This window comes from Equus caballus, chromosome 1 (genome assembly GCF_041296265.1).
Source record: "Equus caballus isolate H_3958 breed thoroughbred chromosome 1, TB-T2T, whole genome shotgun sequence".
Taxonomy (NCBI): domain Eukaryota; kingdom Metazoa; phylum Chordata; class Mammalia; order Perissodactyla; family Equidae; genus Equus; species Equus caballus.
Window position 1 is genome coordinate 193,901,607 of NC_091684.1, and position 27,987 is coordinate 193,929,593.

Sequence of the window (27,987 nt, forward strand, 5' to 3'; positions counted from 1 at the left end):
AAGGAAGAATTGGCAGAAATTTATACAACAGATTCTAGTAACTTTGGCTCGTCTATATTATCTAGATAGGGCTGTAAGTTAATCTTCCTACCTTTTTTTTGGCATGGGATGAGGTGGGTGGGACATGAGGCAGATTATAGCTTTGGCAGAGTTGAAGAGAACAGTTCCGCCAGCTACCTTCATGGCAAATGGTCATTCAAAAACACATGCCATTTTCTCCATGAAAGCAAACTGGCCTTGTCTATTAACAAGAATGAAATTAGTACAAAAATACAGGCATCTTTAATATAGGTTTGAGGTAGGCTGGCAGCCTAAACACCTTGGGTCCAGGACACAATCCTCTTTCACTGGTATGTTCATCGGTGTTCTTGGTGTTCTGATTAATTAAAAGGTAATATTTAATGAAGTAAGCTGAACGCTGACTATGAGCAGTCTGCATTGCAATTTCTCCTCCCTAACTAGTGAAAAAGCAGGAATTTCAGGGCAGTGTAAGAAGCCAACGCTGCTTACACTGTAGACAACCGCACACCACGGAGCTCACGTAAGCTTTACCATCATCCTAACAGAGAAGAAAAGAGCAAACATACCCCCCTGATGACAGTCGAGGTCGTAAGTGGTGCTGGTTCTTTGGAGAACATCTTTTTGGCTTTCTCCTGCATCATTTTTCACTGATTTTTGTGTGTTAGGGACAAATCTTTTCATTTTCTGTTTTTGTCTGGTCTTTCCCTCTTTCTTTTCACAAGCCCTAAAAGCAAGGATAGTATTTTTTCTCTAATACTGGTTTTCAAAAAAACAAAGCAAAAACTGAGACCCACAAATAAACCAACTCCCTCAGATAAATCATTCCCCCAGCAAAGATTACTTTAATCTTATATTATTTAAGCCATCATGACTTCCACCCCTTCCCCTGTAGAGAACTCAGGTGCAACACCTTAAGGCAAAAGACTCCAAGAGAACCTCTGAAGCGCTCCCTACTCTCATCCTTCCTTCATAAGCTGATGCTATAAGAAAATAACAGGACAAATCCTGCCAGTCACCTACTTTTGTAAATACATTTACTGAAACACAGCCACATTCATTCCTTTAAGTACTAGCAACAGTGGCTTTTCCCCTACAAAGGCAGAGTTGAGTAGGTGCAATAGAGGTAGCATGGCCATAAATATACTATCTGGCCCTTTACAAAAAAAAATGCTAGGCCTTGTTATAAGTTATTACAGTGTACTGTTATTAATTTATATCACTGTATTCCCTGTGAGTTCCTTAAGGGCAAGAATTCATCAAATTCTTTGTTCTCCCGGTGCCGACAGCGTCTGCTAAGCAGCTGACGCTCAATAACTACTAAGGATATGAATGAAAGAAAAAGGACCAAGAACTTCAGACTCGTGTTTCAGAGCAACAAGCCTCTTAAAGGGTAGGTGACTGACGATGACTCCTCGAAATACATCAAAGGTTTTATTTTCCTTTTAGATTTATTCCACATGACAGAAATTCTAGCAGTGTTATTGCCTCCTGAAAGCCTGAGATCAAAGAGAGCTTCAAAACTGGAATTTCTAAAAAAAGAAATTAAACTCAGCTTACACTGGGTACATGAGCACATACATTTGTAAAACCTCAACAAATTTTATACCTAAAATGGGTGCATTTCATCAAATGTTAATTATACCTCAATGAAGTTGTTTTTTAAAAGTTAAAAAGTACTTTACCTTAATTGTTCTAGAAAATTACCAATGTACTCTTTCCATTTTTCTGGAAATCCAAACATAAACTTCCTTATGAGATAATTTGGATATCCTAATATGATGATAAACAAAAAAAAAAATCTAAAAGCTTAGAATTTTAAAGAGAGGTCATTAATTCATTAAATCATTCAAAAAATACATAATTATTGCTTACAATGTGCCAGCCACTGTTACAGATACCGAGGATTCAGCAGTTAACCAAACAAACAAAAACCCTGCCTTCATGGACCTCGCCTTCTGGTGTGAAACAGAAAGCAAACCAGCAAGTCAACCATCTTGTTTATTAGACGGTTATCGATGCTACGGAGAAAAATTATGCAGTTAAAGGGGGTGGGGTACAGTGTGTTCATGCTGGCCGAGAATGGGGGCAGGAAGCATTTTAAAAAACGGTAGTCAGAGAAGTTCTCACTGAAATAGCACGATCTGAGCAAAACTCTGAAGGATGTGAGAGAATGAGCCTTGTGGCAAAATGGGGCTAAAACACTGGAAGCAGAGGGAGCAAGGTGGCAGGCTCTGAGGTAAGAGTGTGCCCGGTCTGTTTGAAGGATTACAAAGAGATGAGCGTAGCTGAGCTGGAGAGGGTGAGGCATGACTAGGAGGCTACTCAGAAGTGTACTGGAAGAAGTGGGGGACCCTGGGAGATTATAATGCCTTGGGGTCATTCACGGATCTGGTCTTTTAGTTTGGGTGAGACTGGAAGCTACGGAAAGATTCTGAGCAGACGAGCTTTGACTTTCTTTAACAGGACTGTGTTAGCTGCTATTCTGAGAAGAGTATGTGAAGTACAAGGGGAGAAACAATGAGACCAGTTAGGACATTACTGCAATGATTCAGACAAAAGATGATGAAGGAGGTGGGGACCACAGCGGTGCACCAGAGGCCTGGCTTCTACATATATTACAGAGATAATGCCAATAGGATGTACTGACACACTAGATGTAGGTGTGAGAGAAACTGAGGATTAAGGATGTCTCCAAAGATTGTGGCTCACCATTCGAAGCACGGAAAGAGAGAGAAGACTGCAGGCTAAGCAGATTCAAGGGAGAAAAATCAGCTTCCAGACATTCTAAGTTTGAGATGCCTGCAGACATCCTAGAGATGTCAAATGGGCAAATGGAAAATGAGTTGAGTGGCTAGGGGAATATTCTTTATAATGACTTGTTTTTTTTTTTCAGGGAAAGATTCACCTTGAGTTAACATCTGTTGCCAATCTCCCTCTTGGTTTTTTTTCCTCCCCAAAGCCCCAGTATATGGTGGTATATCCTAGTTGTTAAGTCCTTCTAGTTCTTCTGTACGAGCTGCTGCCACAGCATGACAACTGACAGACAGGTGGTGTGGTTCCACAACAAGCAAATGAATCTGGGCTGCCAAAGCAGTGAGAGACTGAACTTTAACAACTAGGCCATCAGGGCTGACTCAGAATAATCTTGGTTAGAGATATAAGTTTGGCATTTATCACCAAATAGATGAGGTTTAAAGCCTAAAAGAAATCAGCACAACACTGTGTGTAGAAAGAGCCCTAGTCTACCCCCTTATTTAGAGGCAAAGAAGAAAGAGAAAAATAAGTAAAGCAACTAAGAAGGAACAGGGAGCGAGGCAGTAAATCAGAGTACGGTATTCCAGAAGCTAAGTAAAAAAAGTGTTCCAAGGAGGTACGTGTGATTCACTTTGTCAAGTGTATACTGGATTTAGCAATGTGGGGGCCACTGGTGACTTTAATAAGGGCTGTTTTGGTGAAAAATTGGGGATTAAAGTATAAATAAAGAGAATTCAAGAAAAAATGAGAAAGAATTCAAGAAGAATTAAATATAACAATCTTCTTACTTGTTTTGCTGTAAATTAGAGCAGTAGTGGCTGAAAGAAGTGTGGTTAAACGAGGGGGGTTTTTGACAAGAGCAGGGAGAATTACTGTAGTGATATCCTTCAGTAAAAGAGGAAAAAAGGGAGCTAGCGTACAAATGGAGAGGCTGACACAGACAGAACCACGGGAAGCTCCTCGTAATAAAAGCAGGTACAGACACAAGCAGCTGGGTAGACGTGGAGCAGAAGTTCTCTGCGGATTGTTTACCGCTCAGGTGTTCCCCTCCCTCCAGCCGCCACTGGAGAGACGGAGGGAGGAGGTACTGGATGACGAAAATATGGTAGAAACCACACTTGCTGCTGGTAATCGTAAATCTAAAGTAGGCTGCACATGTGCATTCTTCAGCCACATTAGCGGCATGCAAGGCACGGGCAGAAAATTAGATTATACCGGAACTGGGGTTGTGCTGGGCAGGCTCAATGAGAGGAATGAAGGAGTTAAAAGCAATTCCTTACAAATAAGGACGATTTTACTTGAGTTTTTTTGTCACTGGACTTATTTAAACTGTCAATAAGAGTGATTAAATCAGCATATATCATAGTTTTATATAATATGGTCAATTCTTTAATTTTTAGTTTTGATTGATTCATAATTTTAAGAAAGCTAATTTAAAGTGTTATGCATATTACTGTTAGAAATATGGTTGCTTCACATATAAAATAGTTTATCAATTAATAATGACAGTCATTACCTGCTTCTTTCATGGAAATGCGGTCTATCATTCCTTTTAATATATAAATGTTGCCTGATAAAGTCCTCAGTTTGTTGTGCTTAATCCGTTCTATAATTGCATTACTGTGCCAATATATGTCAGTGATGTCTCTAGGAGAACAAACAGCTTAGTTAAGGCCAAAATAGTCACATTTTATTAGTAGTCACAATGTACAAATATAAAGCATACAAATTGATAATAGAGTAATAAATTTGTACTCCAGATACACTCACAATATTATTAATCTAATTACAAAACATCTGGGGCCAAATATTGCAGCGGAACTCAAATGCTTGGCTAATGTGATCCTCAGAGTAAGTGCCAAGAAACTGTACTGTGGCCAAACGATATCCCTAGTATAAAATATCTCATTAGCAAGGATGCAGGGGCCGTCTCTAAATATCTGGTGCTGACAAGGCTTGCAACTCCATCTTAACTGATGCTGGCTTCCAAAGAATATTTCCCCGTCCCTCTCCTCAGGACCCAAACTGCGCTCGCTTTCATGCAGGTATGTAGTTTGGATCCATCTAATGTTGTGTTTTTTATTACCCTCACCACACAGACCTTCTCTTTGGAAAGTACCCCAAAGAGGTTCCAGTTTGGAAAAAATGAACTGCAGTATCAAATCACTGACCCACAAATCTACTCTTCGTATTTCCTGAAATGAAGCTAAGAATAAATATAAAATAGAAAGAACAAAATATGAAGAGGTAACAGACAAATGTTGAACATTCTCCAATTCATCAGATAACTAATAATAAACATACTAAATATAAGCATAATAAGTAAGAAAGTTAAGTTCCTTTTATTTGGTCAAATGAGATTAAACTCATACATTATACTTTAATACAATATTACTTTTCATCTTCTGTTCTTTTTGCTTTATTTTAACAAACATTTAAATAGCACTCTAAAACTACTGTTCTCAAGTCTTACAAATATTAACTTGTTTAATCTTCAAAATAACACAAAAGGTTGGTAATATTACTATCACTATTCTGCAGATGAAAGAACTGAGACTGAAGGAGGATAAGGTCCTTGCCCTAGTCACACAGCCAGCGAGCAGCAGCCAGGGAATTCCAATGAAGGCAATCCACGCTGTCTCTTGGACATTAAGGAAACAGACACGAGGCAGGCAGAAACAGAGTGGGCAAGACAGATTTTATATACCCAATTTATAGACTCCCAGGAAAGGACCTTCAATAGTGATATCCTGTATTGTTTATTACAAAATTTTTTTTAACACTAAGAAATTGGATTTTAAGAATAGGGAGTGGTGCTAATAGAGTAGCAGAATTAGGCAAAGGCCACTTACCTTATAATACTTTCAGTTTAGGGAGAACCAGAAAGTGCCAATGATTACTTAATATGTGGCTGTATGGCAAAGTTTTAAATAATTTTGATTCATTTTTCTGGATCAGTAATTTATATCTGGTTGTGCCAACTTAGATGTGAGAATCTGGACTGAAATGCATGTAGTAAATATTAACTAATCATATACAACTAAGCAGATAACACCAGTCCACTTATTACAGGTTCCAAAAAGAATAAAGCGCTGTGTATACAAACTTGAGCTGTCACTATTTTAAAAATAACTTGAGTTAACTGGCAAAAACAAGAAAGCTGGTTACAATCAACACAGCTAGGATGTGCATGGTTATTTTACTTTTTTGCCTTCAGTTTGTAACCTTGTTAGAAATGCACTGTTTTGTAGGAAGATGCTATTTCTCATGCATCTCCTTTTAAGCTCTTAACACTCAAGTATCTTATTTTATTATAAATTTTATTAAAAGAATATTGAAATGTTATACTTACATCAGTTTTCCTTCTACACATACAGCAGTGTTATCATTGATGATTTTAATCATCCATTCCTGTAGCTGGATTACCTAATCAAGCATAAAATGAAGTATATCTTGCCTGCATTACTTGTAGCAGAAGCATTACAAAATCAATATACACTAAATTAAAAGGAAAGACTCAGATAAGTAATCCAAAGGATTCTGTAGTGCTCATCTATATAAGAATCATATTCTATTTTAAACAGCAGCATATAATGAAACAAAAAAGACAAATGGAAAGACTGAACTGGAGTTGTACCGCACAGTTTGTCCTATAATCCAGAATCAATTATACTTTAAATATTCTTATAGCAAATATCCCCAACTACTGGGGGAAAAAATCACCTAAAATCCTGAGGTATCCATTAAAACACTAAGTCCCATGAAAGACCCGATTACTTGGCGGGAAAAAAGAGTTTTGCAGCATACATTTCACCATCACTCTTATTCCTAAAAAATTGGAGCTTTTTTTTTGAAAAGTAAATTTGGAGTTGCATCCAATTTTATATAAACTATAAGACGATTACCAATTTATATTTAACAGCATTCTATTCCAAAGCAAACATCTTAACAGCTCAGAAAATTCATTTTAGGACAAGTGAAATCCTATTATAAAGGAAAACTTCTGTGACTATCTAACACTGAACTATTTCTGACGAGAAATACAGCCAAGTCATAAAATAACTAACTTGAGTAGCTATTTACTTTATATATAAAATTATAAATTTATGTATCAAGACAAATTCTCCAGCGGTAGTTTTATGCTGAGTCAGGAAAAGATGCTAAAATGGAAGGGTGCTCTTAGTTATTGTATTTCTTCTCAATTATGTACTTTTTAGAAATTATGGGTAGGACTTGGAGAAGAGGCAATAAAATTCTTTTTTTTTCTACTTCCACATATGGAACTACCTGAGATACAAAGAATCAGTCAGATGTAGTATCAAAAATGAAAGCTAACATGAGGCAGAGTTCCAAGCACCTTAGATGCATGGACTCCTGTTATCCTCATAAGACTAGGAGGCAGGTACCATTATCTTCAATTTATAGATAAGGAAACTCTGTAAAGTCTAATGAAATAACTTGCCCATGTCACACACAGGTAGTTAGAGGCATAAATGGGTTACAAATCTTGGAATTCTGGCTCTAGAATCCTGTATCATACTGCTTATATAAAATATCAAAATGTTCATGCAAAGTCATTCAGTAAATATTTGTTGAGCTCTACTATGTCCCAGGCACTGTTTTGGGCAGTAGAGATTCAGCAAGAAAGACGACAAAACGGCTGGCCTCTGAGAGCAAACATTCCTGTGTGTGTTGAGGGGGTGGAAGCAAGGAGAATGGTGGTGGTGATATCCAAAGAAATAATAAAATGTCAGGTGGTGATGATCCCTACTAGAAACAAGGATAAGGCATTAGATAACTGGAGGTGCTTTTTGAGAGAGGATTCTCGGGGGAGATCTTGGAACAGAGAACTGAACGAGGTGAGGGAGGAGCCATGTGGATATCTGGGAGCAGATCCTTCCAGGCAGAGGACACAAGTGCAAAGGCCCTAAGTAGGTGGCACAGAGGGCACAGTAGCTTGAAAGGAGTAAGCAAGAGGGAATAAGAGATAAGGTTGGATATTTCCAGGGTTTAATTACGCAGAGTCCTATAAATGATGGTAAAGGCTTAGTGTTTTCTCCTGAGATAAGTTACCAGAGGATTTTGAGCCTAACAGTGACATGATTTAATATTTTAAGAGGCTGCTGGGTAGAAACTGGACTATACAAAGATTCTGGCTTCTGTATGGAAAAAGACTGAAACAGGGAGGCCATAGTGGAAGCAGAGACACCATTAGGCTAATATAGTAATCCTAGAGATTATGGTACCCTGGACAAGGAGGTAGGTTGAGTAGTGAGAAGTGGCCAAATACAGGACAGTAGAGCCAAGAGGATTTCTTCATGGTTTGGATGTGGAGTATGAGAAAAAACCACAGTTCAAAATGAGTCTAAAATTTTTTACCTAGGTATTTGGGGGAATGGTATTACTATGTACTGATATGGGACACAATGGAGGAGAGGGTGTATGGGGAAGAAAGCAAGAGTTTAGTTTTGGACATGTTCAATTTGAGACGCCTATTAGATATCAAGAGAAGTCATATAGATAACTGCACATCTGAGTATGAGATTTACAAGAACGTTCTGGGCTGAAGACATAGAAAAATATAGAAAATCAGGAGAGAGATATCCTGGAATCCAAAAGAAAAAGCAATACAACGTTTTGAGAAGGACATTTGATTCACTGTGTTAAAAACTCGTGACAGAATAATAGGGAATAAGAATCCTCACTGGATTTGATGACCTGAACAATTTTCATGGAGTAGTGAGTATGAACGCCCAAAGACGAACATGTTCGAGACAGAATGAGAAGAGAAGAAATGAAAACCACGAGCACATATACATCTTTCAAGGCGTTTTGCTGTAAAGGGAAATAAAAAAATGGGTGGTAGCTGGAATGGGACAGGGAGGAAAAGCAAGAAAGGTTTTTCCTTCCATTTTTTAAAAATGCAGGCCACGTTTCAGCATGTTTATATGCTAATGGGAATGATCTAGAAGAGAAAAAATTGAGGGGACAATTAGAGGGACAAAGTACTTTAGGTGGTAAGGGGAAAAGAATTGGCCTTGAAAAGGAGCACAAACTGTTCATCCATTTTAACAGAAGAGAAAGCAGAATATGTGGACAGAGCAGCAAACTGGTAGATTGGTGATGATAACATGAGGTCCTCAATGAACTGAGAATGAGGAGGAGAGGGGAGGTTTTAAGAGAGAAAAAGTGTGAGGTGTTCTATGGAAGTCAGAGAATGGAGCAGATTGACAAGTGAAATGTAGCAGGACTGATGGGCAATACTGACAGCCCACTTAAGGTCTGTTGTCAAATTTAAAATGAGACCAGTTGGCATGGTTGTGTGTTTTGTTCTGGCTATCTTCTGCTTCTCAGGTATAGGTACGTAGCAAAAGAAGGGTGAATGGGGCTGGCCCGGTGGTGTAGTGGTTAAATTTGCACGTTGTGCCTCAGCAGCCCAGGGTTTGCAGGCCCGGATTCCGGGTTCAGACCTACATACAACTTGTCAAGCCACACTGTGGTGGTGTCCTACATATTAAAAAAAAAAAAAAAAAAAAAAAGAGGAAGATTGGCACAGATGTTAGCTCAGGGCCAATCTAGATAGATAGATAGATAGATAGATAAACAAACGAATGGGAGAATGAAATTTAACTAGGTTTACAATTTTGCCAGAGGAGCACAGAGGGAAAAGCAATGAAGAGAACTGAGAGTTTAGTCAAGGTAGTGGTTATAATGATGGACCGTGGAATCTATATAAAGTAAAGAGGGAAATGAGGACAGGAGAAAGTTGATGGACTGAAGTTGTCTTAGTAGGGTGGAGTATTGATGGAGAAGTGGGGGAAGAGTACTACACGTGGAATGACCTGGAAAGACAGGAGCTGGTTGCAAGAGTGGGATGCTTGAAAGTGAGAATTTGATGCTTGTACTGGCAAACACGAGGTATAGGTATGACTAGGGTAGAGGGTTAATGGTAGGGGAAAGGTCACTGAAGATCAAGAATCCAGGGCTGGATGAATCTATACGGATGCTGGTGTCACCATAGTTGATGACACAAACAGTAGCAGAGGAAAAACTAACAGGTGCCAAACACTTCAGTGGGATTGCAAGGTCATTTCCAGGGGGTTGTAGCACAGAAAATTACAACAAGAGGAGACAGGGAGTGGAGAAGTCTTACGGCATGTGCTTCAAAGAAGCTGGGGAAGGAGAAGGGGTTACTTTAGGAAGGAAGGAAAAATGGCCTGAAATAGTAATGAGGAAGAACAGAGACACACATTATATCATCTCTAGGTCCAACGGAATGTGAGATATGGGAGAAAAAAAAAAAAGGCCACCATTTAAGAGAAGAAGCCATACTTTAGTTAGAGCAAGGTTAAGAAATGTTCATAGAAGGTTGAGAATACAAAATTTTGCTGGTCATACACCCCGAGTTCAAGAGGGCACAATGCCATGTCTGTAGAGCTGGAGATGAGCGAGAGACTGGGTCAGAATTAGGGGATATACAGCATGGTGGAGAGATAAGAGGCCTAGCAGGCTTGGCCTTCTTGTAGTAGGTGAGATAAACAGCACTGTAGAGATGATAGAATTAGTACTGTGAGGTCTTATAGAGCAGCTGTCTTCAAACTTTTTTGCTCAACCCACCTCACACATTTTTAAAGCACATCTAAAACTTTTCATCACAGGTCTAAATATTTGCAAATAATGCAATTTCCAGTGAATACACTGAGATTTAAAACTATAACCATTACATCACTCTTTAAAATTTAGATAGAATTTAAATACCATCTAAATTTGATATCCACCATCATTTAAAAAATTAACAGACAAACCTTTAACAATTGGAAATTTTATGTCACATCTTTCTCCCTAACTTTGTATTTCCATTCCACCTCCTTCAGAGAATTTATCCTAATGTAACATAGCTTGATGGTCTAAAGTCTTTTATTGATCACTCTATATTACCTTACCACAGGAAAAATTCTCAAGTCTTCAGATGCTATAATTCCTCTCTCTTTTAATTGCTGTTAACAGTACCCCAAGAATCAAGAAAAAACAATTAAGAACAGGAATGAACTCAGTGTTCATCCCCAAAGAGAGTAAGTAAATTGCTGCAGGCTATACCACTAGTAATTGAGCGACATAGGACCTAACACCTGAGTCTTCTTACTTTCAATACACTGTTTGTTCCACTAGGTGATACTGCCTTTACACTAAATAATAATAAAACACAAAAATGAAGCTACTCTCAGTAACGAGAGAGCATAAGAGCTCAAGCTCTTGAAGAATGGGGGTGAAAACAGAAATATATATCTGCATTAAAAGTTTTCCTACCTTATTTTTTTTAACTCCATTTGTAATAGTTTGAAGTAGATTTGGTGGAGAAAGCTTTGAAGCATTTCTTGTTGATCTCTGAGGTATTGTTATATGAAATTTTGGAGTGGCAAGCACAATTTTACATGTATCATTCACAGAACCTGGAAGATCAGTCTCTTTGGGCGTTGTTTTCTCATTTCCTTCCTCAGTTTCTTGCTGTGAAGTCCCTTCTGTTGTCACCTTACTATCAGAATCCATTACTTGACTGCCATTTTTAATAGGATCACAGTCGGTATTGAGAGTACCAACAGCAGTATTTTGGGATTTTTCGTAGGCAGAATCAGCGCCTTCTAAAACAAACGTGTCCTTTTTGGTCTTAGTGGTTGCAGCTGCGTTCTCTTTTGAGTGAAGAATTTGTTTAGCCAACTGAGCTCTAGTTAATGCCTTGTTTGACACTCCTGCAGATGATACATTTTCATGTTCTTGACTCAGAATTGGAAGCTCTGCAAAAAATACAAAACCAAACAAAATTTACAGAAGGACCACATGAAATTAACAGAGAGAAACAGGACAATTTAAAACTGTTTGTATTAAAAAAAATAGTCTCCCTGCCCAGTCTTTCTCTAAGTGCCTCTGGCTTTTCCAGTTCAATGTTTTATCCACAATCAATGATTATTGCTTAGGCAGGGAAAATAATTATCTAGAACACTTAACCGCACATTCAAATAACAAACCGAAAAACAAACAAAACAAAAAGCGCTTTACCATAAGTTAAATTGTGCAGAGGTGCTTTCTTGTTCTGCTGACATCGAATCTTTTGCTTGACCAGATGGAAAATATTATTTGATGATTCTAGAGGAGCTTCCTGGACTGAGGTTATTTTTTTTAAAGAAAGAAGAAGTTGAATTGTATTAATCACTGAGAAGAAAAAAATGCTTTTTAAAAATCTTGAAATAAAGACAGCTTTAATAATGATCAGCTTAATATAGCATACTTCTGTAACAAATGACAGTTATGTAAACTTTTCCCTTTATTATCTTCTCATGCCTTCACTGCATCCTCTATACCTACAATGTGCTGAGAATTTTTTTTTTTTAAAGATTTTATTTTTTTCCTTTTTCTCCCCAAAGCCCTCCAGTACATGGTTGTATATTCTTCGTTGTGGGTCCTTCTAGTTGTGGCATGTGGGACGCCGCCTCAGCGTGGTTTGATGAGCAGTGCCATGTCCGCGCCCAGGATTTGAACCAACGAAGCAGCGGAGCACGCAAACTTAACCACTCAGCCATGGGACCAGCTCCATGTGCTGAGAATTTTTTAAAAACTTCTCCAGGTTACAACTTGCCAACTCCAGACAAAAGTATACTACTAGACTGAGAAGCCTAGAGCTGGAATAAAATTCTGGTGCTGCCACAAAGCAGATATGTTTAAGATTATATATGAAGTATCATCAATCTTAAATTCTGATTCTGCTTCTGGTTGTGGTGAATTTCTAAAACGTGAAAGAACAGTTGTAGAGTTGTAACCTATACTTTAAAAATCAAAATGTTGAGACTCAATAGCAGACTCAACCATAATTTATACCCCTTTGACATCTCTTTGGCAGGCCTTCAAAATCACAAATCTGTTAGGCTTATCAACCAGACAAATAGGGACTAGTAGCATTGCTTACATTTTATTCTGCTTTACGTCCTAGATTGTTAAAGTTTTGTTTCTTTTTCTTCTTTTTTTTTTTTTGAGGAAGATTGGCCCTGAACTAACATCCGCTGCTAATCCTCCTTTTTGCTAAGGAAGAGTGGCCTGAGCTAACATCTGTGCCCATCTTCTGCAATTTTATATGTGGGACACCTACCACAGCATGGCTTGATGAGCAATGTGCAGGTCCGCGCCTGGGATCCGAACCAGTGAACCCTGGGCTGCTGAAGCGGAGTGCACTAACTTAACCACTATGCCACCAGGCCAGCCACTAAAGTTTTGTTTCTTGAATACAGAAATGAGTCTCTTTCACATACAACGAGGAGGATAATAGACTTAAAATTTGTGCCAGAGAACGAAAACAATTATTTTATATGTTGAGTTTTAAATATTATACTTGAAAAGAAATTGGTAGTGATTATGCTTTAATAAGTATGCTGCTGTGGATTTAGAAATCTTAATACAAAGATTTTATTACAATGATGTGTTGTAAGAGAAGGATAAGTTTCTATTTCTTTAACTCATTCTACTAGAAATGGCGGGGCAATACACTAAAGACAAGCAGATAATCTGATCAAATATAATATGTTGCAGAATTTAGGTCATTTGAGAGTCCAAAGTCCATGCAGCAACTCTCCACAAAAGATCTCTGAAAGTATATATAAAATTTGTGTTTGTATATATGACCATTTTCTGGGGGAAAGAGTCATTAGAGTCTCAAAGCAGTCAGTTATTTCTTCCTACTTCCACTTTACAAATAAAATGTGCTTTAATTTGCATTATTTCATTTGCTTCTCCCCCTTCTTCCAGGTTGTATGAAAAATAGATTATTTTGTGTACTACCCCACCCCCATCCTAAATTCCCTTAGAAAACTCTGCTTTTTGTGTCAAAATACATCACTGTCTTTGAAACACAACAATATATGCACAACCTCTTGTGTACTAGTTAAGAGCAGGGGCTTCCTAAGAGATACCTGTGTTTAATTCTCAGCCTGTCACTTATTACCTATAAGACACAGAGCAGACATAATTTCTTTATAAGCCCCATTTCCTACACTATTAAATGAGCATCTACCCACAGTGGCTGCTGAAAGGACTAAAAGTAATAATGCATGTAAAATATCTTTATCAATTACTGCATCTCATTAAAATCTCAATTTCAAGTGTCCCAATTTCTGACCACTTTCTATCTTTCCAGATTTTTCTCTCAAATCCACTGACTATCCCAACAAGATGTACACTTATTCACACTTCTTCAACTCCTTCAGGTCCTCTTTTCCCTGTCTAACCAACTTAAATTTCACAGCCAATTGTGGTCACCCCCCTGCACATACACCCCAACTCCTCTGTCCTTCTCTCGCTTCATCCTATTTGGCAAAATTACAATCCTGATAAAATCCAACTCCCTACCTATTCCCCACCAGCACCAGTGCAGCTGAACAGGGCTAGAGGACAACTCACAATCATACAATTCGTCTCCTTTAAATTCGGGCCCACAAATCTCAAGTAGCTCCTTAATGTTGCCCAGGAAATCAAATTTAGGCCTAGAGCGCTTACTCTTCCACACTCTTCAAACCCGCACCTCCTCAAACCTGAATACCCGCTTCCCATACTCTCAGCTGATGACTTTACTTCCTATCTCAAATCATTTCTGAAGTCACACAACACTGTCTACCTTCCTGTCTGTTTGATCTGTTTATGTTCCTAGCTACGGCCAAACCTCCACTTTTAGATTCTATTCCCTGTCAGCTCCTCAAGGGTACCATACTCCCCACCTCAGTTTTTCCTTCCCTACTGGATCATTCCCAACAGCATACAAAAGCGTTGTTATTTCACCAATCATTAAAAACAACAATAAAATCTTTTTAAACCATATTTTCCGTACTTCGTGGCTCCCCACAAAACAGTTGTCTATATTCACCACTGTCAATTTCTCTCCTCATACTCTCTCTTGAATACATGTTTGCTATCACTCCACCAAAACTGCCCTCATGCAAGTCACCTGTGACCTCCACGCTGCTAAATCCCACGGTCAGATCTCAGCCTTCATCTTACTTGACTGATTAGCAGCATTAGATACAGCGATGACTCCTTCCTTAAAGCATTCTGTTCTCCTGGCTTCCAAAGTATCACTCCAGATTTTCCTTGTTCCTCATCTTCTTCTCAGTGGCCTCCACTACTTTCTATGTTTTATTCTCTTCTAAATTTTGGGGTGCCCCAGGACCATCCTTGAATGTTTTCTCTTTGTACACTTATACCTTGATAATCTCATTTAATCTGATAGTTTTTAATGCCATTTAGGTGCTAATAATTCCCAAATGTATTTTCTCACCTGGACCACTTTCCTAAATTCCAACTAATTTTTTTCAAGAGCCTAATTCACATCCTCACTTCAATTTTTAACAGGCACAAAATTAACATCACAAAAAACTTAATTACTGAGCCCCAGACCCTACTCTTTCTTCAGTTGGCCCCACTTCAGTTAAACTGCTCCATCCTTCCAGTTGCTCGGGCAAAAACCCCAAAAACAAACAAACAAAAACACCCTGGAGTCATCCTTTATATCTCTCTCATGTTCCACACCCAATCTATGAGCTAATTATTGGCTCTTCCTTCAAAATATATCCAGAATCTAACCACCTCTTATCATCTTCATAGCTACCATCTGGACCAAGCCAACACTCTCTCTCACTCGGATTACTTAAGTAACTATTTCAAATTAACAGGCAGAGTGATATTTTTAAAATATAAGTTAGATCTTGCCATTCCTCTGCTCAAAACCTACAACGGCTCCTTATTTTGCTCACAGTAAAAGCCCAAACTCTTACATTCACCTATAAGGCCCTACATTATCTGACCCTCTCTTATTTATCCCCTCGTCCCCAGCTCTGTCCACTCTCTCTAGGATACACTAATCTCATAGCTAGTCCTTGAATTTGTGAGGCATGCTCCTATTTCGGGGCATATGCACCAGCTGTTGCCCGTCTGATCACCCTTCCCCATTCCCCAAGTTAGCTCTCTGTATCTATCACCTCCTTCAATTTTTTGGCTCAAATGCCACCAACCTTCTCATTGAGGCATACACTGACCAGCCCCACTGAAAATAACCACCCGCTCCAACTCTCCCCATCATCCTTACTCTGCTTTTTCTTTCCATAGCACTTCAACTGCACCACAAAAATTGCTTATTTAATTAGCTGTCTCCCACCACCTGGATGTGAGCACTAGCGCTACATGAGGGTAGGGATTTTTAGCCATTTTGCTTACTGCTATATCCTGAGAACCTAAAGTAGTGCAAAACACAATAAACACTGAACACATTATAGCTTTTTAACCAACACATAATGAAGCTAACCTGTTAGCGAACTGTTGTCTGACTGGAATGATTTGTTGTTTTCCTTTTCTTCACAGATGTAGGTGTGACGCAATACTCTTTGCTCAGCTCCGTTACGAGTGAAAATGTTATTACTTTCACTCCTTGGTGGCTCCAACAAATTGTTTCTTGATGCTTGTTCTTGCTTGTCACGCAGTACTTTTTCTTTCATTCTTTGAAATATTTTTCCTGGTGATTCATAGTTTGCTTTATTTTTCAATCCATCCTTTTTGGGCTTTATAGCACTGATATCAAGAGAATTGTTAGAGGTGGTAGCCTCTGCTAGCATGGTAGACTGAAATATATTTTTATTATTAAAAACTGTCATTTCTAGGAACTGATTCTTTTTGTGATCATTCGATTTTAAAGAGGAGTTCTGATATCTTGCCAAATCTTTTACAGGAGTAAGTGTGCCCGAAGGAATATTGTCAAAAAAGATTGCATGCATGGGTATATTTCTCCTTGGAGAAGACGTCTCTGAAGACAAGTGAATTCCTGGATGTTTCAAAGGTGTTGCAATCATCTTGCTAAACAGTAGCTACAAATTTTCTTCTAACAGAAAATTCACTTAAACAGAATTTTCAGGATAGACCTTCAGCAGGGACCCAGGGCAACCTGTAGTCAATGTGAAATCAATCTTTATCATGCTTTAGTGCAGACAAAGTCAAGTTTATTTGCTTTCCATAACAACATTATACTAATTAAAAGGTTTAACTGGTTCATAACAACACTGGATAATCTACAGCTCACAAAACAGACTGAGATTTTCTATTTTAAAGTCTCATTTTATTATTATTTTTCAATAGATGAGTAGTTTGGTCTTTAAATTTGTCTCTAAAAAAAAGCAGTATACATCAAATCATCTACTTAACAGCTCTAGGAATTGAATTTTGAGTATTTTTTTTTTATATCTACTTAAAACTCAAGTCCTGGAGGTTCCAATCTAATATTTGCATCAAAAGCATTAAATGACATCTGCACGTGGCACTATATTGGATTATAAAAGATTAAGTTCACAATATAGTTTTCTCTTTAGCACTTAAATTTTAAGGCAGCAGCTACAATGATATATCCTAGTGAAAGCTGAAAAATCCACTCAATTTTTTAGTTAAATAATTCCCAATTCTGATTTTGTTATGCTGCACAACATTTTTTTTTTTTAAAGATTTTATTTTTTTCCTTTTTCTCCCCAAAGCCCCCTGGTACATAGTTGTATATTCTTTGTTGCGGGTCCTTCTAGTTGTGGCATGTGGGACGCTGCCTCAGTGTGGTTTGATGAGCAGTGCCATGTCTGTGCCCAGGATTCGAACCAATGAAACGCTGGGCCACCTGCAGCGGAGCATGCGAACATAACCACTTGGCCACAGGGCCAGCCCCGCTGCACAACATTTTAATTATGAGGTTTTAGTCGAAAAACCCTCAAAAGTAAATTATATTTATTTTAATTTTTAAAGAATTTAATGCTATTTAGAATTTTTAGAGAAAAACATGTACTTGAGCATACATGGTCAGACTTGCTTTAGCTTGTTTCTTATGTGTGAATTTATTTCCCATACCTAGAAATTAAGATTCTAAGTGATGAACCATACAGTTGCATTCTCTAACACTTGGTAAATAAATGAAATATTTCAACCCAAGGAGCTTGGAACTTACTAGTCTAGATTTACAGCATCTCTTATTGCTGAATTTATAAATATTCCAATCAGTCTTTGACATCATATAAACATAAAAAGCCTAGCAGAGAAATTACTAATGCAGTCAGACCAAAGACATCAAGTATCCTTACCTACGGTAACTTCTGTGAGAAATAAATATTCAAGTTAAAAATTCATATACAAACTATGATTTTATCCAGTAGTTTATAAGAGAAAAAAAGAAGAAAATATTCCTCAATAACAAGAGCTGACTATATCTTGGGAGTCTAGTCCTGTGACACAAAAACCACCGAACTCTTTCACAGAAAGTTAATCCAGCAAGTATGTGTTAAAGCATATACTTATGTGTTTGGCAATGTGCTAGTGACAGGAATCCTGTGCTGGGAGTTATAACACTCACTAGCTGTTCAGTTTAAACACTCAAAACCAAAAATGAAGAAACTGGAACAATTGCATGGAAAAATGGCAAAGTATGCACAGGTTTACACAATCTCAATTCCTCAGAACTGAATGAAATGCTCAACAGGCAGTATAAACTGCAATGAAGCCAGAAGAACCGAAAACAGGCCCAATCTGTAGTACACATACATAACTGTTTTGATCTAAAGGCAGATAATTATGGTCACATCAAAGGCTCCAAGAACTAGCACATAACTCCTCTCTTCATGTTGCCCAACCTCTTCCGTCCTAATTCAAGCATGTAGTAGAATGGAGAGGTGACTAGTAAAGATTCTGAAAATCCTCAAACTCCACTCCCCCTCCAAAAAGACACAGCAAATTCCTTCAGGAGCCCCTCTTTCCCACTATGTGATATATAGAAACAACAAAAGCCAAAAGAGTTGCCAATAGTTGCCAGTGGTTTCAGTGAGACTGGTGGAAGAGAGAAGGATGTAGAGGGGAAAAAAAACCACCTAGGATTTTCTGACCATACAGGCTTTGAAGAACAGCCACAGAACAAAAACAAAAAGCCACTGTGTAGAGGCCACTCAAGAAACACTTGAAGCCCCACTCTCCTCCTAGTTAACGGAAGAGCAAAACAAAGAAAACAAATCATCAGGCTCAGACGCTGATGAAACAGACAGACATCAGACAATGGCGATTCAGTAAGTGGCATTCCTCAAGTTGAGGAAAGAACAGAGTGTCCTGAAGTCAGGTATGCTTGACCTAACAGATGGAGGCCTCTAACAATTGAGATCATTAGCTCCTTCTAGGATTGGAGAAGAGAAGGTGAATTCTAAAATAGTATGCTTGTACTTTCATTAACTGATTAAAGCTATTTGGAAAATACAACCCTTATAATTTATTCTGAAGGCTGACAAACAATGTACTAGGAAACAACTGCTACTTATTCAAAATACTCAGACACGGGAAACCATTATAAGAAAGGGTTAGTTATGAGCATTTATAGTACATGTAAATACAGAAGAGAGGCCAAACAACTGTTACTATCATAGACATAATATTAAATCTGTTACTCTTCTTCCCAAAAGGATATGAAAAGTTCTTCTAGGAATTTACTGCTGTGGTAGCAGTAGTAATAATAATAACTATTATAATGGAATGGGTCAAAAATCCCAAAGCACACTAACCCAAACTGTGAGGTGGAGGTGGGAAAAATGAGAGGAATTAAAAGTTAACTGGCAAGTGATACACTTTGAAGAAAAAAAAACATGCAGCACATGACATAAGAGGAACTAATAGATATAACATTCACAGAGACCAAAGGAATAAATTTTTTAAAACGATCAACACAGATCTGATGTCAGCTTCGTGGCAGAGTAAGTTGCTCCCTCTTTCTCTCCCCTCTAAGTTACAAGCAATTGGACATCTGCTGACCAAAAGAGAATTCTCTACACAGCACAACAGGACACATAAGCAATCCATGCATCTATACATCAGAAGGTGGGTAGACTGGAACCCTGGGAGGCAGTGGAACTAGGGGAGCAGCCCCATCTCCCTCCCAGGGGCAGTGATCCAGGGCTCACATCCTCACGCAGCAACTTGTGCGACTGTGAACAGAGGAGCTGGTGAGTGCTCCATCCCACGTGACTGCAAACAGACACAGCGGGAGCAGAAAAAACAGCTCCTGCCCCCCTCCCAGTGGTGGCAGGTGGAACCTGCAACTACAGGCATCAGGAACCACAGCACAAGTGACCCAGCCCCCAGTGGTGGCTCCCCCACCAGACACCAGCTCCACCAGCAGCAAGAACTGCATAAAAGTCCCCCAGTCCCCAGCACCCTCAAAGCAGTGCAACCAGCATTTCCAGACAACCTGGGAGCAGCAGCACAGGTGGCGCAGAGGGCAACAGCACCCGAGCCTGTGGAGAGCCCATGGAGAGGCAGCAGAGCAACACCAGACTCAGGCAACACCAGCAGCAGCAGAAGTGCTTGCAACCTGGTGACCCTGGTGGTGACACCTCAGACTACAGTGGCATCGTAAGCAGCAAGGTGCCAGCAACCTCAGAGGCACAACACAGCACAGTGATGAAGCCTCTGCCAGCGGCAGTGGAGGGTGGAAAGTAGAGGCTTTCAAATACAACCAGGAGCCCAGAACCAAAGTAACCAAAGCTGTACCCAGATAAGAAAAGGAGGTAACTACCACAAATGTGCTGGCAGAGGATCACTTCATCAAACACCATGAAGAACTACAGTAAGACTGCAGAACAGAATGACAGCAACAATTCTCCAGAAACCACACTTGAAGTGACAGAAGATTACAGTCTACCTGATAGAGAATTCAAAATAGCTGGCATAAAGAAATTTAAAGAGTTACAAGAAAACTCAGAAAGAGAGTTCAATGAGCTCAGGAATAAAATTAATGAACATAAGTACTCCACCAAAGAGACTGAAACTTAAAAAAAAAAATTCAAACAAAATACTGGAGATGAAAAAGAATGTAGAAAGCATTAAAAATAGAGCAAACCATATGGAGGAGAGAATTAGTGAGCTCAGACAGAAACCTAGCAATGATTCAGATGGAAGAGAGAGAACTACAACTTTAAAAAAAATGAAGAAATTCTTTGAGAAATATCTCACTCAATTAGGGAAAGTAACATAAGGATTATAGGTATCCCAAAAGGAGAAGAAAGGTAGAAAAGAGCAGCCAGCTTATTCAAAGAAAGAATAGCAGAGAACTTCCAAAACGTGTGGAAGGAAGTGGAGATGTGAGTACACGAAGCTGACAGAACTTCTAATCACCTCAGTGCAAAAAGACCTTCTCCAAGGCATATAACATTCTAATTCTCATGGGTTGCCCCGTGGCCTACTGGTTAAGTTTGGCAGGCTCTGCTTTGGTGGCCTGGGTTCAGTTCCTGGGTGTGGACCTAACCTACTCATCAGCGGCCAGGCTGCGGTGGTGACCCACATATAAAATAGAGGAAGACCGTCACAGCTGTTAGCTCAGGGTGAATCTTCCTCAGCCAGAAAAAACCCAGAAAACAACTACTGTCAAAAGTCAATGACAAAGGAAAAATATTAAGGGCAGCAAGAGAGAATAAAATAACCTACAAAGAAATCCCCATTAGGCTTTCAGTGGACTTCTCAGCAGAAACCCTACAGGGTAGGAGAGAGGGGAATGATACAGTCAAAATACTGAAAGACAAAAACCATCAGCCGAGAATACTCTACCTGGAGAAATGATCCTTCAGATATGATGGAGAAATAAAAGCTTTTCCAGACAAACAAAAACTCAGGAAGTTAATTGCCACTAGACCTTCCTTACAAGACATGATGAAGGGAGCCCTCCTACTTGAAACAAAAAGGCAAAGAGATTTACAAAGCTTGGAGCAAGGAGATAAATAGACAGAATTAGAAAATTGCAGCTCTATAGCAGAATAGGTTAGTAAACACTTAATTGTAAAAGATAAAGAGAAAGAAAGCAGCAAAAATAACTATAACCACCTCAATTTTGTCGGAAACTCACAACACAAAACAGAATAATTTGTGACAAGAATAACACAGAGGGGGAAGAGGAAAAGGACGTAACCTGTATAGACTAATGGAGATAAGAGGATATCAGAAAAAGGACTGTCTCGTCTATGAGATCTTATATACAAACCTCATGGTAGCCCAAAACCAAAACATTAAAGGAGAGTCACAAATCACAAATAAAGAGAAGATTGAGAAAAACATCACAGAGAGCAACCAAACTGAAATGGTAGACAAAAACACAAGGAAAAAGAACCAACAGAAACATAGATTATCCAGAAAAGAAAAGATAAAATGGCATAAGCCCTCATATGTTAATACTCACTCTAAATGTAAATGGATTGAATTCACCAAAGACATAAAAGTGGCTGGACAGATTAAAAAACAAGAGCCAACAATACGCTGCCTCCAGGAAACACATCTCAGCTCTAAAGACAAACAGAGGCTCAGACTGAAGGGGTGCAAGATGATATTCCAAGCAAATGGCAAGCAAAAGCAAGCAGGTGTAGCCATACTTACATCAGACAAAACAGACTTCAAGACAAAAAAGATAAGAACAAAGATGGGCATTATATAATGATAAAAGGGACATGCCACCAAGAAGACATAACACTTAACGGACCTAAAGGGAGAAACTGACAGCAACACAGTAATAGTAGGGTACTGTAACATCCCACTCATGTCAGTGGATAGATTGTTGAGACAGAAAGTCAACAAGGAAACAGTAGCCTTAAGTGAAACATTAGACCAGATGGACTTAACAGACATATATAGAACATTCCATCCAAAACAAGCAGAATACACATTCTTCTCAAGTGCACATGGAACATTCTCAAAGTAGGCCGTACACTGGGGAAAAAAAGGAAGCCTCAGCAAGTTTAAGAAGATTGAAATTACAAGCATCCTTTCATGACCACAATAGTATGAAACTAGAAATCAACTATAACAGAAAAGCTGGAAAAGTCACAAATACATGGAGACTAAACAACATGCTACTGAACAACTATTGGATCAATGGAGAAACCAAAAAATACCTGGAGATGAATGAAAATGAAAACACAACATACCAAAACTTATAGGATGCAGCAAAAGCGGTACTAAGACAGAAATTTACAGCAATACAGGCCTACCTCAACAAACAAGAAAAATCTCAAATAAACAATCTTACACTATACCTAAAAGAATTAGAAAAAGAACAAACAAAGCCCAAAGTCAGTAGAAGGAAGGAAATACTAAAAACTGAGCAGAAATAAATGAAATAGAGACTAAAAAACCTATAGAAAAAAATCAATGAAACCAAGAGCTGGTTTTCTGAGAAGATAAACAAAATTGACAAATCATTAGCCAGACTCACTAAGAAAAAAAGAGAGAACAGTTAAAAAATAAAATCAGAAATGAAAGAGGAGAAATTACAACAGACACCACAGAAATACAAAGGACTAAAAGAGAATACTATGAAAAGCTATATGCCAACAAATTGGGTAACCTAGAACAAGTGGATAAATTCTTAGACTCATACAACCTCGCAAAACTGAATCGAGAAGAAACAGAGAATCTGAATCGACCAATCACAAACAAAGAGATCGAAACAGTAATCAAAAACCTCCCAAACAACAAAAGTCCAGGACCAGATGGCTTCTCTGGCGCATTCTACCAAACAGTCAAAGAAGATTTAATACCTATCCTCCTCAAACTATTCCAAAAAACTGAAGAGGACAGGACACCTCCAAACTCATTTTACGAGGCCAATATTACCCTGATACCGAAACCAGAGAAGGATAACAGAAAAAACGAAAACTACAGGCCAATATTGCTGATGAACAAAGATGCAAAAATCCTCAACAAAATATTGGCTAATCAAATATAACACTACATTAAAAGCATCACACATCACAATCATGTGGGATTTATTCCAGGGTTGCAGGGATGGTTCAACATCTGCAAATCATCAATGTGATACACCACATTAACAAAATGAAGAATAAAAATCACATGATCATCTCAAGAGCTGCAGAGAAAGGATTTGACAAGATCCAATATCCATTTATGATTAAAACCCTCAATAAAATGGGTATATTAAGAAAGTACCTCAACATAATAAAGACCATATATGACAAACCCACAGCTAACATCATACTCAATGGGAAAAAACTGAAAACTATTCTTCTGAGAACAGAAACAAAACAAGGATGCCCACACTCGTCACTCTTACTCAACATAATACTGGAAGTTTTAGCCAGAGCAATTAGGCAAGGAAAAAAAATAAAAGGGATCCAAATTGGAAAGAAGAAGTAAAACTCACTATTTGTGGATGATATGACTTTATATATGGAAAACTCTAAAGAATCCACCAAAAATTATTAGAAATAATCAACAAATACAGTAAAGTTGCTGGGTACAAAATCAACATACAGAAATCAGTCACATTTCTATACACTAATAATGAACTTGCAAAGAGAGAAATCAAGGATAGAAGCCTATTTACAATTTCAGCAAAAAGAATAAAATATCCAGGACTAAATTTAACCAAGGAGGAGAAAGACCTATACACTGAAAACTATAACACACTATTGAAACAAATCAAAGGAGACATGAAGAAATGGAAAGATAGTCCATGCTCATGGATTGGGTAGAATAAATATAGTTAAAATGTCCATATTATCTAAAGCAATCTACAGATTCAATGCAATTCCAATCAGGATCCCAATGACACTCTTCACGGAAATAGAACAAAGAATCCTAAAATTTATATGGAACAACAAAAGACCCTGAATAGCCAAAGCAATCCTGAGAAAAAGGAACAAAGCTGGTGAGCCAGCCCAGATGGCCTAGTGGTTAAAGTTTGGCGCACTCTGTTTTGGCATCCCAGGTTTGGTTCCTGTGTGTGGAACCACACCGCTCATCTGTCAGTAGCCATGTTGTGGAGGTGGTTCACAAAAAAGAACCAGAAGAACTTACAATTATACAGAACTATGTACTGGGGGTTTGGGGGAGGGGGAGGAGGGAGCAAAAAGGCGGAAGATTGGCAACAGATGTTAGTTTAGGGCGAACATTCCCCTGTAAAGAAAAAAAAAGAACAAAGGTGGAGGCATCACACTCCCTGCCTTCAAAACATACTACAAGGCTATAGTAATCAAACAGGATGGTACTGACAGAAAAACAGACACACAGATCAATGGAACAGAGTTGAGAGCCCAGAAATAAAACCATATATCTATGGACAGCTAATCTTCTACAAAGGAACCAAGAACATACAATGGAGGAAGGAAAGTCTCTTCAATAAATGGTGCTGGGAAAACTGGACAGCCACATGCAAAAGAATGAAAGTAGATCATTATCTTTTGCCATACACAAAAATTAACTCCAAAAGGATTAAAGACTTGAATGTAAGACCTGAAACCATGAAACTTCTAGAAGAAAACATAGGCAGTAAGGTCTTTGACATTGGTCTTAGCAGTATCTTTTCGAATACCATGTCTGACGGGGCAAGGGAAACAAAAGACAAAATAAACAAACGGGACTACATCAGACTAAAAAGCTTCTGCAAGGCAAAGGAAACCATCAACAAAACGAAAGGACAACCTAACAACTGGGAGACAATATTTGCAAATCACATATCCAATAAGCGGTTAATTTCCAAAATATATAAAGAACTCATACAACTCAACAACAACAAAAAAAAACCTGATCAAAAAATGGGCAGAGGAGGCCAGCCCCATGTGTACTAGTTAAGAGTTTGGCATGCTCTGCTTCAGCCACCCCGGTTCACCGGTTCGGATCTCAGGCACGGGCCTACACCACTCACCAGCCATGCTGAGGCAGCAACCCATGTATAAAATAGAGGAAGACTGGCACAGATTTTAGCTCAGGACCAATCCTCCTCAAGCAGAAAAAGGAGGAAGGTTGGGAAGAGATGTTAGCTCAGGGTAAGCTTTCTCATAAAAAAAAAAAAACCATAGAGGATATGAGCAGACATTTTTCCAAAGAAGATATACAGATGGCCAACAAACACAAGAAAAGATGTTCAACATTACTAATTATTAGGGAAATGCAAATCAAAACCACAATGAGATATCATCACTTCACACATCTCAGAATGATTATAATTAACAAGACAAGAAATAAGTGTTGGAGAGTATGTGGAGAGAAGGGAACCCTTATACGCCGCTGGTGGGAGTGCAAACTGGGGCAGCCACTATGGAAAACCATATGGAGATTTCTGAAAAAATTAAAAACAGAAATACCATGTGATCCAGCCATTCCACTACTAGGTATTTATCCAAAAAGCAGGAAATCAATACAAGATTTATGCATGGCTATGTTCATTGCATCATAACTCACAATAGCCAAGATGTGGAAACAACCCAAGTGCCCATCAACAGATGAATGGATATAGAAGATGTGGTATATATACAGTAGAACACTACTCAGCCATAAGAAGAGACAAAATAGTGTCGTTTGTGACAACACGGATGGTCCCTCAGGGTATTATGCTAAGTGAAATAAGTCAGACAGAAAAAATAAATACTGTACGACTTCACGCCTATGTGGAAGATGAACATACACATAGATAAGGGGAACAGATTAGTGGTTACCAGAGGAGAAGGGGGTTGGGGGAAGGCGAAAGGGGTAAAAGGACACATGTGTATGATGATGGATAAAAACTAGACTATTGGTGGTGAACGCCATGCAGTCTATACTGCATGAAATATAATATTGAATATTATAATAATATAATATATAATATAATTAATATAATTATATAATATAATAAATATAAATATAAAAATAAATAAACTGAAATATAATAATGTACACCTGAACTTTGCACAATGTTTTAAGTCAACACGACCTTAATAAAATAAGTAAAAAAGAAAGATATATAACCACATAAGGTTCTTGTGAGAATTATGATGTAATGCTTATAAGGGCTTAGTACAAGATCCAAAGTAAATTCTCAACAACAAAATGATCAACACACAAAATGACCAAAGGACATGAAAGGCAATTAACAGAAAGAATACAAAAGGCCAATGAATCAAATGATACTCCATTTTACTAATAAATTAAACTAACAAAGAGATGCAAATTAAAACAGTGAGACTTCTTATGCTTATCAGGTTGGTAAAGATTAATTTCAAAACATAGATGCACACGCTGTTGATCAAGAAATTGCACTTGTAAATTTTTCTTACAGAAACATAAGAAGGCAAATATACATGCGGTCACAACACTGAATATTGACTGCATATACGCCAGACATTGCATAATCTTACAGCATTCTTCAGACTTAAGTACTGTTACTTCCATTGTGAAGATGAGGAAACTAAGGCAAAGATGGTCAAATAACCCGCCCAAGGTCCTACTGACGGTGATTAAAGCAGGACCCAAGCCTATCTGACTTCAGGGCCCAAGTTCTTCACCAACAGGCACTATACAAGGAGGTCCACTGAAGTAGTGGGGAGATTAGCAACAACCTGGACGTCCACCACCAATACGGGACGAAATTCTGCTACAGCCGTACACCTGAATTCTACCTATTCAATAAAAAGATGCATACATGTACTGGCATAGGAACTAGCCAGGATATACGAAATAAAAAAAGAAAGCAGTAGAACAGCAAGGACAATTGCATCTCTGTAAAAGACCAAAACACACACGGGAGCATAATGAGCGTAGGGAAAAAATCTGGAAAGTGTTTCATTTTCTAAATAATTTCTTAACATCTGAAGATGTTTGAAACCAACGCGTCATTTAATCCGAAGAAAACACAAACTAGATGGATCCGGTGTTTCTAGAGCCGTGCGGCCCCGGGTCCCCAGGGGAGGCCTCGGGCAGTGACGCGCACGACTTTCCCACTTGGCGCTCCCTCTAAAGTACAGGTATTTCTCCGGAAGCGACTTCAGGACAAAGGCCTGGAGCGCTCACCCTCGGAACGAACCTGAAGGAAGGTGGTCTACTCTCGGTAACTGCAGCCGACACGCAACAAATACACCCCGAGCGAACGCGGAGCTGCGACAGCACCGCCGCAGCCGGACACCGACACGCCCGCGGGGCCGGGAACGGCCGGGGGACCCGCCGCGCCACAGGGGCGGGCGGCGCGGAGCGGCCGGGGACCGTACCTCGGCCGAGGGCCTGGCGGGGCGCGGCGGCGGCGGCGGCCGTCCGGGCTCGGCTTCGCGGTGGGGGCCGGCGCCCCAGCGCTCGCGCCTCGGCCCCAGGCGACCCCGCACACCTCGGGAGGTTCGCGACACCCGCCACACTGGGGAATTCAAA

The 27,987-nt window shown here is 39.0% G+C and overlaps 1 protein-coding gene across 4 annotated transcripts in view; it reads right to left on the reverse strand.

The window, feature by feature from the left end:
- The window catches only part of MIS18BP1 (MIS18 binding protein 1), a 61,329-nt gene that overhangs the window by 32,638 nt on the left and 704 nt on the right, over window positions 1–27,987 (reverse strand). For 3 of the 4 annotated variants that reach the window (XR_011441166.1, XR_011441164.1, XM_023624553.2), the window contains exons 1-8: window positions 27,834–27,972; window positions 16,112–16,744; window positions 11,830–11,934; window positions 11,083–11,567; window positions 6,128–6,201; window positions 4,292–4,422; window positions 1,704–1,791; window positions 588–745 (exon numbers count right to left, since the gene is read on the reverse strand). Coding sequence is in view for 2 of the 4 variants with exons in the window: in XM_023624553.2 (XP_023480321.1) it covers window positions 588–745; window positions 1,704–1,791; window positions 4,292–4,422; window positions 6,128–6,201; window positions 11,083–11,567; window positions 11,830–11,934; window positions 16,112–16,652 (1,582 nt within the window). In the remaining 2 variants the exon portion in view is untranslated. Of the gene's footprint in view, window positions 1–587; window positions 746–1,703; window positions 1,792–4,291; window positions 4,423–6,127; window positions 6,202–11,082; window positions 11,568–11,829; window positions 11,935–16,111; window positions 16,745–27,833; window positions 27,973–27,987 lie in introns of those variants that run through there. The other variant, XM_023624556.2, reaches the window with a different exon arrangement.